We start from the raw sequence: 13,777 nt of genomic DNA, 5'->3' as shown, positions 1-13,777 counted from the left end.
GAAACATTTACCTTTGGGTAAGCTCACTCAAATTCAATGCAATCGTGTGGATGCTTTGTACCCCAGATTCGACAGTTATGCTTGTTCAATTTCCCATTAGTGTGAAAAGTGGCTTCGTCGCTAAAAACTAAGCGATGAACAATGCCATCCCCAGCCTCACTCAATTGCTGCAACTGCGAACAAAACTCAAAACCCTTATCTTTGTCGTCGTCATTGAGCTTTCGTACCAGCTCCAATTTGAATGGTTTCATAGACGGCTTCTGTCGCAGGACATTCCAAAGTCATTTGAGCCATTTCGAGTTCACGGGATGCACGACGTACCGATTTCTCTGGACTCCTTATGAATGTCTCCCGTACGCGCCCCACATTCACTTCACTCACACTGGGATGTGCTGTTCTCTTTGCCGGGCACAAGTAACCCATCGTAACGAATTTGTCGTGCCAGTGGTAAGTGGCCTTCCTTATTGGTAGCTTTTTACCGTACTAGGCTCTAAACATCCTTTTAACAACTGTAGCTGGTTCTAAACGGATGTTTAGAACCAAGTACGGTAAGAAGCTACCAACAAGGAAGGCCAGTTGTAGCACACTTGTTTTTGTCGAACTCCAACACACAGAAAGCTCGCTCCGCACCTGAACTCACAATGTTTGCGACTAGAGCTGACTATCGGCAAATTACAAAACTACGTGGTAGCGATACACATTAAAAAACTTTCAGGGTTTCTCTTCAAAATGACATATGTATGATATCTGTCCAATGTTTGGTTCTTCTTCAATAAATAATTGAAAGAGTTCCCTGACTTTATGTACACCCTGTACTATGGGACATGTTCTTCTGCGCTTGCATAGGACCTGTCGAGTAACCGAAGAAGACACGCTGACATCTGCGGACCTTCTACATCCCTTCACGCTTGATGTCTTCCCCGATGGCGATGTCGTCTTTTAGTGGTATAATTGTCTGTGTCTCGGAGCCAGTATCGTGTTGCAGTGGTTTGAGGATCATTGTAGTGAACTCACGTTGATGTCTCGGCCACCGTATTCGCCTGATTTAAATCCTATGGAATCCATCTGGGTCTCTATCTGGTGCCTTCACCGCTTACGCAAGTCAGCGGCCCGTTATTTACGTGATCCACCCGGCCTGTGCGTTGACAATCTAATGCCACATACCTCCACAAACCAACCAACAGACTGTCGGTCCCTGATACGCAGAATGAGTGATGTGTTTCGTTCCAAAGATGGACAATCAAACTATTAAGCTGGTGATTATAATGTTTTGGCTCGTCAGTTTACATACTCGTGTTCCGCAAGCCTCCATGTGTTGTATCTTCTCAACTGAGAACCCCTCAGATTCCCGGGATTTGTCTAAAATAACCTATAGTTCTGCAACGGCTTGCCCTGTCCACATGGAAAAGGAGCCCACTAGGTAGACAGAATAGTAGTTAAGACATTGAAGATGAATGATTTGAAACGAAATGTAGTTGTGTTGTATCGCCGACGTGCTGCTGATTGACAGCACCAATAGAATGGTCCCTCACTTTAGCTGTGACTGGGTGTAATCTTTACAGTGTTGATCGCTTCAATCATTTCATCTGACCACTGCACCCTACATTGCCCAGAGGTGTTTCTTGTAGCCAAAGCGTCTATGAGAGGTGCCTGAATAGAGCGGGACAAATATCTGCAGTAGAAATTTACCATGGCGAGAATATAACACAAATCACAGTAAGTCGTGGGTAGGGCGATATCACTGATGAATTCAGTGTGATCAGAAGTCGGGTGGATGCCGTCAGCGTTGGCTATGTGACCGAGAAAGCTTACACTTAGACAGCTTCATTGGAATTTGTTGTAGTTGATTTCCATGCCGTTGTCGTTTAGGGCAGCCCGAACCTGGGCAAGGTGGTGTTCATGTTCCTTGACAGAGGGGGAGAACGTGAGGATATTGTCGAAGATGGCGTAGCAACGACAGATTGAACAAGGGAGAGTTGACAGGCCTTTTCCATGTCTGAGCAGCGCTTTTTAGGCTGTAACCCATACAGTAGAACTCAAATAGGCCGAATGGTATAATGACTGTCGATTTAGTGATGCCGTCTTTGAACATAGGGATCTGAAAGTACACTTTCTAGCAGTCAAGAATACTGAACACTTTTACCCCATTAAGCAGTTGAGTGAAGTCCTGGATGTGAGGGATATCATAGTTGTGAGCAAATAGTTTCTAATAGTGACCACACAACCATAACGAGCTGTCTTTCTTAGGCAAAGTTGAATGGCTGAAGAGCAGTTATTTTCTGAGGGGCGTACAGCACCCACATTTAGGTGCGAGGCTGCGAGCCTTGGGGCACACACGAGGGTCTTCTGTCGTTGTTATCCTGTGGCAGGTGCCATTAGTGATGGCGTTTAATTGTATGTCTCGTGCACACGAAAAATTATCACAGGTTTCCTCGCATGGAAGGTCACACCATCAGACGATACACTGGGAAACTGGATGTCACTAACTTTAAGGTGTAGATGCTGAGGCCCCAGTGGGGGCGAGTCGGCTGCAGGAGTTTTGTCTGTAGCGTGCGTCGCTCGCAAGCCGGAGAGACGGCAGAGTGTGAACAGAAAGGCGACGTTTTGTAGAGCACTCGTAGAGGCGAGCAGAAGTGGTCCACTATTTTGAGAAGGGGCGTGGGCCTAAGGACCGAAAGAAAACAGAGTGCGAGTGCTAGTAGCATGGCGCAGTAAGGATACGTCTTTAGATCCGGCAATAGGCCGAAATGCTTGAGGTAATCGACCTGAAGGGCTAGTTCGTCGACACCAGCAACGTGGAATGTCCAAGTAACCTCAATTCCCCGCGTAAGTTGGACCTGAAGTTCGGCTGCACCACGAACACCGATATGGGATTTGTAGGCGACACATAAGGAGAGTTTCGCCTGAAGGGTTACATGGACAGTGTAGGTTTCTAGTACTAAACTCGGTGGAGGTAAACACAAAAGATAACACATTATTAATTTGTCTCACAAAAACGCTAAAAACGAGCATGATCGTATCAACACTCCTCAGCAAAAAACCGGGCTAAAGGCAAAGATCTTCGTTTCTATAGTGGAAGCTGTTCAGTTCACTGTCAATAGCCATCACAACCCCGTATAGTTATGGCTTGTGCGCTAGGAGCGCTACTGTCACATCACGTGATGAGGTGGCCCATGAGCTTAAAGTGGCGCCAAGGCGTCAATAATATTGTGCAATAATACTGTGGTTTGGAATGTTGAACGAAAACGACGCTTTCGTGTACAGGGAGTTCATTTTAACTGAAGAACTGAAATACCTCGTAAACTACACGTTGGAACAAAAAACGTTATAATTCCAATTGGTTTGTCTCGGAGGGGGACATGTTCAAATGTTCAAATGTGTGTGAAATCTTATGGGACTTAACTGCTAAGGTCATCAGTCCCTAAGCTTACACACTACTTAACCTAAATTATCCTAAGGACAAACACACACACACCCATGCCCGAGAGAGGACTCGAACCTCCGCCGGGACCAGTCCCACAGTCCTTGACTGCAGCGCCGGCCGATGCGGCCGAGCCGTTCTAGGCGCTTCAGTCTGGAACCGCGCGACCGCTACGGCTGCAGGTTCGAATCCTACCTCGGGCATGGATGTGTGTGATGTCCTTGGGTTAATTAGGTTTAAGTAGTTCTAAGTTCTAGGGGACTGATGACCTCAGATGTTAAGTCCCATAGTGCTCAGAGCCATTTGAACCATGACTGCAGCGCCCCAGACCGCTCAGCTAATCCCGCGCGGCTTGAAGGGGGTCTTCCAATGATACCACACTCGACCCCCGTACCCCAACCCGTGCGTGGATAGCGATGGACAACTTTTTTTTTATTATTTCGAATTACTTTTCTACGGGAATATCTACATATCTCTTTACTGGAGCATTTTCTCTATTTCGCGACAGATGGCACTGTAATCGGAGGAATAGAAATGGGTTATATATGTTCACAGGACAGAAGCACAGGCGTTTCTGATGCGGTCGACCATGTCTTCAAGCCTGTTGGCACTTTCTAGTACACCCTCCCTTTTAAATATCCCCACGGAGAAAAATCCGGCGACGTCAAATCCGACGAAATAGCAGTCCAATTTATGGGGCCACCTGTACCGATCCACTGACTAGTGTAAACACGGTCTAATATCTCCCGTGCTTCAGTTGCATAATGCTCTGGGTAACTGTCATGCTGAAAGTACACCAACTGTTGAATGCCCAGGGCAAAATTTTGCAGTAGTACTGGTAGTTCCTGTTCCAAAGACGTTCGACATTTGCATCCATTCAACGTGCCGTCGATAAAATGCTGACCAATGAGTTTGTTCCCTATTAGTCCACACCATATGTTAACCGACCCGGGATGTTGACGGTCAGCTTGCCATAACCAGTAGGGATTGTCTACACTCCAGTAATGCACGTTATACCGTCAACGCTACCATGATTTTGCTCGTCGGAAAATAGTACCTCGGAAGGAGCTTGGGGATCGATTGCACTTGTTGACATGCCGATTCACAAAACACAACCCGGTTACGAAAATTGGCGCTATGACGTTCTTGATGCTGTGACACGTAGTGTGAATAGGACCTATAACGATGCGGTATTGTGGCAACACTACCTACAGGTACACAGGAATCCGGTGTAACTGCTTCGGTTGTGGTGCAATGCCGCTAGTATGGCTACTTCATTAGCTTAACCTCTAACACGTTTGCTTCGTTTCCTTATGCCGGTCTGTACGCTGCTATCAGACATGGAGGCATTCGCAGCCTTGTAAGAGAACGAACGAGAGCGAGCTTTCTCTGGAAAACGCTCAGCAAAGAAGACAACAGCAGCCTCAACATTTCTCCTATTTTCTCCGTAAATCAGGATCATTTCAGTTTTTTGTGCTTGCAAATCCATCGTCCACTTGCATGCCTGTTCTCCAACAGATAGGTACATGTGCACGCAATAAACACAGTGCAAGTACAGTAACGTTTCGAGTCGCTATCTGTTCTACATCTGCACGACACGGGAGCTCCAGTCGCACTGTATTTCTTCTTATGATACGTCGCAGTTTGCTACACGGCCACGGTGACGCGTTGAGTAGTCCTCTGTTCGGTATGTCGGAGGAATACAACGTTGCGAATGGGGTGTCTAATTAGAAGTTTCGAAATACTGGCCTGTCCTACCCTCGCAGCATGGAGGTGAGTCCCCACGTGCCATTGGATATTCAAAGACCATTGAGTAGCATGTCGTAAATTACGATTGTTTACCCCTTCCTGTTCCTCCGATTATAGCGCCATCTGCGGCGAAACGAAGAATATGCTTCAGACAAAACGTATGTAGAGTTTTCCGTAGAATCGTAATCTGCAATAAAAAATGGAGATTCCCATTGCAAAGTTACTCCCCCCAATTACCTATTCACAGGACTGGGTAGCTGGTCCGGTGTGGTATCGATGGATGTCCCCCTCCGAGATAAACAAATTGGAGTTATAACTTTATTTGATCTGACGTTTAGTTTTTAAGATATTTCAATGTCTTCAGTCAAAACTAATACTCTGTATATTACACATGTTTGGTTGTTGATGGTGCAATAGTTGATACGTAACTGGAAATAGTTATCACCATATATTTGAGTCCCCATACATACGCACTTCCCCGCCAATCGACGCCACTCAAGACCATTTTTCACCAAATTATTGATAACTTGTTACTAATGTGTATGAAATAGAAATAACATGTTACATAAAATAACAACACACAGCTGAAAGTACAATTGTGAGTCGGAGAAGTAGTTTATTGTTCAGAATACGGGAGCACGAAGAAAATTTCTTGGTCTCGCATCGAGATGGCGTTGACAGGAACGAAATTTTGTTTTAGGGTTTTCGAAAGTAGCACTATTTCCTTCAAACAGACAAACTGAAATCATGAGACATCACGCAGTTCTTCGGCCTGTAAGATCTATTGTCAATGGAGGCTCATCCAAGGTTGTTGAATGGCTATAAGAATTTAAGGAGTTAAGAAATGGGTGACTATTCAAATGTGCCATACTTCTCTTGCAAGTTATCCACGCCAAAACAATCCCAAAACTGTAAAACTAATTTAGCACAGAACTTGATTATAAACAGCAATTTTAGTTTTCTTACCAGGAAAAACAATAAATACGACACAAAAGAACAAATAACATTTAGCTGCTAGTGGGCGTTGATTCATGTCAATGAGTAAAGTTGAAAATTTGTGCCAAGCTGGCATTTGAATCCGGGTCTCCTAGTCACTAAGCAGGTGGTATGACCAGATTTTTTATCGCTTTTTCTTTGGTACTGTTCGCTATATTTGTTCGGCGCGGACGTCCCTTGACGCTCGTTCAAATTCATCGTTAATCCATTAACACAGTTTTTAAATTTTTTATTTTATTTTTTTAATTACAGAGGGCAGCTGACCCTCTGACCGAACGCGCTGAGCTACCACGCCGGCAACCAGTAAGCCCTCTGGACACAGCAGTCACGGCAACGGCACGGACTAACCTAGCACGCCTCTCGTCAGACTCCAATTGTCAACTTAACCACCCACTACCAATGTAGTGAACAGGCACCACACCTGAAGTACATAAACAGCTGCGTGAATAAAAATAAATACATGTGAATTCGTGTTCCAGTGTAACTCTGGAACGCCTGAACAAATTACTGTGCCACAGTATTATAATCCTACCTTCTTCTGAACCCTCCAACTTTAATGTATAAATGTGTGTGTATAGGAAGAAGAATAATTTCTCAAAACTGGGAAAAATTTCCTTAAGACTCCACATTGTTGTTGTTGTGGTCTTCAGTCCTGAGACTGGTTTGATGCAGCTCTCCATGCTACTCTATCCTGTGCAAGCTTCTTCATCTCCGAGTATCTACTGCAACCTACATCCTTCTGAATCTGCTTAGTGTATTCATCTCTTGATCTCCCTGTACGTGTTTTACCCTCCACACTGCCCTCCAATACTAAACTGGTGATCCCTTGATGCCTCAGAACATGTCCTACCAACCGATCCCTTCTTCTAGTCAAGGTGTGCCACAAACTCCTCTTCTCTCCTATATATTCAATACCTCCTCGTTAGTTATGTGTTCTACCCATCTAATCTTCAGCATTCTTCTGTAGCACCACATTTCAAAAGCTTCTGTTCTCTTCTTGTCCAAACTATTTATCGTCCATGTTTCACTTCCATACATGGCTACAGTCCATACAAATACTTTCAGAAACGACTTTCTGACACGTAAATCTATACTCGATGTTAACAAATTTCTCTTCTTCAGAAACGCTTTCCTTGCCATTGCCTGTCTACATTTTATATCCTCTCTACTTCGACCATCATCAGTTATTTTGCTCCCCAAATAGCAAAACTCCTTTACTACGTTCAGTGTCTCATTTCCTAATCTAATTCCCTGAGCATCACCCGACTTAACTCGTCCACATTCCATTATCCTCGTTTTTCTTTTGTTGATGTTCATCTTATATCTTCCTTTCAAGACACTTTCCATTCCGTTCAACTGCTCTTCCAAGTCCGTTGCTGTCTCTGACAGAATTACGATGTCATCGGCGAACCTCAAAGTTTTTATTTCTTCTCCATGGATTTTAATACCTACTCCGAATTTTTCTTTTTGCTTCCTTTACTGCTTGCTCAATATACAGATTGAATAACATCGGGGTTAGGCTGCAACCCTGTCTCACTCCCTTCCCAACCACTGCTTCCCTTTCATGTCCCTCGATTCCTATAACTGCCATCTGGTTTCTGTACAAATTGTAAATAGCCTTTCGCTCCCTGTATTTTACCCCTTCCACCTTCAGAAATGAAAGAGAGTATTCCAGTCAACATTGTCAGAAGCTTTCTATAAGTCCACAAATGCTAAAAACGTAGGTTTGATTTTCCTTAATCTTTCTTCTAAGATAAGTCGTAGGGTCAGTATTGCCTCACGTATTCCAATATTTCTACGAAATCGAAACTGATCTCCAGCTTCTACCAGTTTTTCCGTTCGTCTGTGAAGAATTCGCGTTAGTATTTTTCAGCTATGACTTATTAAACTGATACTTCGGTAATTTTCACATCTGTCAACACCTGCTTTCTTTGGGATTGTAATTATTATATTCTTCTTGAATGTCTGAGGGTATTTCGCCTGTCTCAGACATCTTGCTCACCAGATGGTAAAGTTTCGTCAGGACTGGCTCTCCCATAGCTAATTTTATTCGACTAAGCGTCATCTTAGGACTCTTACTGGTCAGCCTAGAGAACTTGAAAACTAAATATTAGTCACCACCTTAAAACGCCGCACAAGTCAATCCAGAGACCTGTAGACAGCGTAGAATTGGCACCAGGCACCCATGTCACCCACCTGCGTACGTGCCAGTCGTGTATACGGAACCTGCACAGTAAGATAACGCGGAGACTTCACAGAACGACAGAAAGGTGTTATCGTGTCTCGCCTACTCATGACAACACCGTGAATAATAAAGTTGCCCGATTTCTAGCTGTGTCAACGCGGACTGTAAAATGTGTACAAGGAATGGAGTGTTATTCGCAGTAATGTATCTCGGCGAGAGAACAGTGGTCTTTAAAGGGACCGGAGACAACTATCCCGCCTGGTTAATGAGAATCCATTTCGGACATGACAGGGTACCATGCAAAGGCACATAAAGCTACGTGTCTTCAATGGGCTAACAACACTGAAATGGGACCGTCACTAAGTGGAGGTGTGTAGTTTGCTCTGATGAGTCACAATTTAGTCTCGTTTCATATGACACAAGATGTCGAGAGCACAGAAGGCCTTAAAATCGCAGTTTCAGGAGACTTAGTTCAAGACAGAGGTAGTTCTGTGATGTTTCGCAGGTGTTTTTTGTACCATTTCTTGGGCCAACTGATTCAAGTTACTCTGAACATGAGTCCCATTCTATTTCTACACTCTCCGTGAACAAGTGCTGCATTTTCTTTTACATATTCATGATGAAAATGCTGTCGACATTTCTGTTTTCCAAGATGATTCGCAGCAATGAGTGACACGTGCCAATCAACATGCCAGCAGTCTGATAGCTATACAGGGTCTACTGAATATCATCAATTATTGGCGTTAGCTGGAGACTGAATACCTAAAGAAAGTTGTCGATTCTCTTCCTCACTGATTTAAAGCCCTTATGAAGGCTGTGTATGGTGTTATACGAAACTAACGTGATGTACCTTTGGGGTGATTTTTTAGTACAGTATTGTTAATCCAACGGTAATATTAGTAATTACTAATTACTTTGGGGTGTCATCCCTGGTCACCCTCTTCCATTCCTTAAAGAATTTAGGAGTGCCTTATCCTTACAGTAGCCTTTCTTAAGTTAGGAAGTCCTTTGTGTACATATTGCTCGAAGCACTACATAGCATTTTTTACATACACTCCGTTCCCATCACCAATTTCTCTGCTTTGTGTGACAGAGGTGTCTAATCACCATAAAAGATTTTTCTGGAACAAAACCACAGACCCACGTACATCAATAAACTGGCCTATAAAAGAGGCAGGCATCTTGTCCAAGATTGTAACCATATTCGTTGAAAGATGACCAAAACCTAATGCAAAAGCAAAATTCTCACCAGTCTTTGGACGGTTTAAAAACAAATTCGCCAATCTCCTGTGCCAGTTTGTTACTATAGATGGAAGTCAGTTACCCCGCGCTGAACTGGTGAAGCCTAGTTCATCTGATTGAAAGATTATGGGCTGTGTTACTGATTACTTTACAAAGGGCAAAATGTAACTGACGAATAGTATGAAAGTTTGACGGACCCACTAGACGAAAAAATAGTGTAGAAGAGGTATGGACAGAAAAGAAAAGCATTTCGGTATCATGACAACACATCTGCCAACAAAACTGCTTTGACCATAATGTACCCCGAGGGATCTGAAGAACGAATTGTTGGAAAATATACATTGTTCAGCGGCTCAGTTCTCTCTGAATTCCACCTATTCCCATGTTAACAGAAATCTGTGGTTTGAAAAGGGGAGTGTAATGGCAGATTAAGAAAGGTACACCTGTGAACTTCCAGAATTGCACTCCACGGTTTTAATATACAGGGTGATCAAAAAGTCAGTATAAATCTGAAAACTTAATATACCACGGAATAATGTAGATAGAGAGGTAAAAATTGACACACATGCTTGGAATGACATGGGGTTTTATTATAACTAAAAAAAAAAAACAAAGTTCACAAAATGTCTGACAAATGGCGCTGGACAGCAAAACTGTTACCGTGACGGGTGAGAGGTACGCCGATATGTTACAGAATCGCATCATCCACATCCTGGCTGATAAATACCTGCTGGAACGTACGATGTTTATGTAGGATGGCATTCCACCCCATATTGCTAGACGCGTGAAAGATCTCTTACACGCGTCGTTTGGTGATGATCGTGTGCTCAGCCGCCACTTTCGTCATGCTTGGCCTCCCAGATCCCCAGACCTCAGTCCGTGCGATTATTGGCTTTGGGGTTACCTGAAGTCGCAAGTGTATCGTGATCGACCGACATCTCTAGGGATGTTGAAAGACAACATCCGACGCCAATGCCTCACCATAACTCCGGACATGCTTTACAGTGCTGTTCACAACATTATTCCTCGATTACAGCTATTGTTGAGGAATGATGGTGGACATATTGAGCATTTCTTGTAAAGAACATCATCTTTGCTTTGTCTTACTTTGTTATCCTAATTATTCTTATTCTGATCAGCTGAAGCGCCATCTGCCAGACATTTTTTGAACGTTTGTATTTTTTTCTATATTTTATTTTAGTTCTAATAAAACCCCATGTCATTCCAAGCATGTGTGTCAATTTGTACCTCTCTATCTACATTATTCCGTGATTTATTCAGTTTTCAAATTTATATTGACTTTTTGATCGCCCGGTACTCAACTGAAAAAAAGAAAACATTAGGAAAAGAACATTAACTTAATACGAAACTGCACTGATAGAAAGGTGTTCCACTGGCAGGACGAGATCCACCTTGTTCCGGAATCCATATTGCTGCATCTTGCCGTGTGTTAAATGTGAACAACAGTGATTGTGACATGCGCACCTCTCTGACTTCTCTCTTATTACTTCCAGATAACACCTTGGGAAGCGCTGACATCCGAGCTGAAGTTCGTGGTGCAGTGCAGCAACGACGAGAAGCCCGTCCGCAAGCCGCCGGACCCCGAGGGAGACAAGGACGACGAAGCGTCACACCTTCAGTACGGCAGGCTGTCTGCAGACAAGTAACCAGCTCTCGACTTGCAGCAACCCCTTACAGAAGCATGCTGTGCATGCAGTTGGACTGATTGCGCTGATACAGTGTTGTGTCTTCAGGTTCTACCTATACCTACAGACTTTCACAATAATTGTATCTTGTGGCGTATGTGAGATACTGAAAAATAAATCTTTTGTTCGTGTTTCAACTTTATCATCGTGTGTGTGTGTGTGTGTGTGTGTGTGTGTGTGTGTGTGTGTATGTGTCTGTGTGTGTGTGTGTGTGTGTTGGTGTTTCAACTTTATCATCTTGTGTGTGTGTGTGTGTGTGTGTGTGTGTCTTACAAAAAGAATACCTTTTTTTTTCACTATAAATCTGCATTCAATTTCACACTGAGTACATGAATTACTCAGCTCCTGAAGTTGCGCGTGAGATACTCTACTGGTCAAAAGCTTTCGATCACCTGTCACAGCTGTGGATTTCTACTTAAAATAAGGTTTTCGTTTTGAATATTCCTCCACATTCCTATTCAATGATAGAATGAGTGTAAATATGTGAAAACATGTTACGTGTTCGGTAGTTCGCATAGAGGGGCACCGATGAGCATCCACAACAATACCTTTACCTGAGATGGTTCCGCCTGAATAGGCCTCTTTCCACCAGCTGCCTGTGTAGCAATCAGTTTGTGTTACTTTACACCACACTCTGTGCATCTAGCAGTGCTATTCTACACTACTGGCCATTAAAATTGCTACACCAAGAAGAAATGCATATGATAAACGGGTATTCATTGGACAGATATATTATACTAGAACTGACATGTGATTACATTTTCACGCAGTTTAGGTGCATAGATCCTAGGAAATCAGTACCCAGAACAACCACCTCTGGCCGTCCTTACGGCCTTGATACGCCTGGGCATTGAGTCAAACAGAGCTTGGATGGCGTGTACAGGTACAGCTGCCCATGCAGCTTCAACACGATACCACAGTTCATCAAGAGAAGTGACTAGCGTATTGTGACGAGCCAGTTGCTCGGCCACCATTGACTAGACGTTATCAATTGGTGGGAGATCTGGAGAATGTGCTGGCCAGGACCTGCAACATGCGGTCGTGCGTTATCCTGCTGAAATGTAGGGTTTAGCAGGGATCGAATGAAGACACGGGTCGTAACACATCTGAAATGTAACATCCACTGCTCAAAGTGGCGTCAATGCAAAAAAGAGGTGACCGAGGCATGTAACCAATGGCCCCCCATACCATCACGCCGGTGGTACACCAGTATGGAGATGACGAATACACGTTTCCAATGTCCGTTAACCGCGATGTTGCCAAACACGCATGAGACTATCATGATGCTGTAAACAGAACCTGGATTCATCCGAAAAAATGACGTTGTGCCATTCGTGCACCCAGGTTCGTCGTTGAGTACACCATCGCAGGCGCTCCTGCCTGTGATGCAGCGTCATGGGTAACCGCAGCCATGATCTCCGAGCTGATAGTCCATGCTGCTGCAAACGTCGTGGAACTGTTCGTGCAGAAGGTTGTTGTCTTGCAAACGTCCCCATCTGTTGACTCAGGGATCGAGACGTGGCTGCACGATCCGTTGCAGCCATGGGGATAAGATGCCTGTCATCTCGACTGCTAGTGATAAGAGGCCGTTGGGATCCAGCACGGCGTTCCGTATTACCCTCCTGAACCCATCGATTCCATTTTCTGCTAACAGTTATTGGATCTCTATCAACGCGAGCAGCAATGTCGCGATACGATAAACCGCACGATAGGCTACAATCCGACCTTTATCAAAATCGGAAACGTGATGGTACGCATTTCATCTCCTTACACGAGGCATCACAACAAGGTTTCACCAGACAACGCCAGTCAACTGCTGTTTGTATATGAGAAATCGGTGGGGAGCTTTCCTCATGTAAGCATGTTGTGGGTGTCGCCACCGGCGCTAACCTTGTGTGGATGCTCTGGGAAGCTAATCATTTCCATATCACTGCATCTTCTTCCTGTCAGTTAAATTTCGCGTCTGTAGCACGTCATCTTCGTGGTGTAGCAATTTTAATGGCCAGTAGTGTAATTGTATATTAAAGACGGAAGGACATCACAGGATACTGATCAGCAATGCAGCTTCATGTGTTGAGAGACTGATTAGTCGTGGGTTTGTTCTGCAGCAGGACAATGATCCCAAACATGTCTCTAAACTGTGCAGAGGATATATGAATAGAAAAGAGAAATTTTTTCATAGGTGCTCGAAAAGTTGAGACCAGTAGTGTTTAACAACAGTGTCCACAAGGGAGGACTGGGTTTCAAATGCCTACACAGCCTCTCCAATTTGATGTCTATGTCAGCCGAAGAAAACAAATAAAAATTGGACTTGGCAAGGAACAGAAATTCACAATATTTTACCGAAAATGTTATTGATATTGGCACCTTATGAAAATCTTATGTGATTTTAGTTTTTCCCGTAAAAATAGGGTTTGATGATGCTATTACGTTAGTCTTCTTTCATAGATCGAATAGAGTGATATCTGAATTGTAGAA

General features: G+C 43.8%; 1 protein-coding gene across 1 annotated transcript in view; it reads left to right on the top strand.

Moving 5' to 3' along the window:
• Window positions 1–11,430, top strand: part of LOC126324287 (glutamate receptor ionotropic, kainate 2-like) — a 241,491-nt gene extending 230,061 nt beyond the window's left edge. Inside the window, exon 17 of the mRNA XM_049994947.1 lies at window positions 11,108–11,430. Coding sequence (XP_049850904.1) covers window positions 11,108–11,260 — 153 coding nt within the window. The 3' untranslated portion in view covers window positions 11,261–11,430. The remainder of the gene's footprint in view (window positions 1–11,107) is intronic.
• The last annotated feature ends 2,347 nt before the right edge of the window (window positions 11,431–13,777 follow it).

Source organism: Schistocerca gregaria, chromosome 2 (genome assembly GCF_023897955.1).
Source record: "Schistocerca gregaria isolate iqSchGreg1 chromosome 2, iqSchGreg1.2, whole genome shotgun sequence".
Classification (NCBI taxonomy): Eukaryota; Metazoa; Arthropoda; class Insecta; order Orthoptera; family Acrididae; genus Schistocerca; species Schistocerca gregaria.
This window is presented reverse-complemented; position numbering and strand designations above follow the sequence as displayed.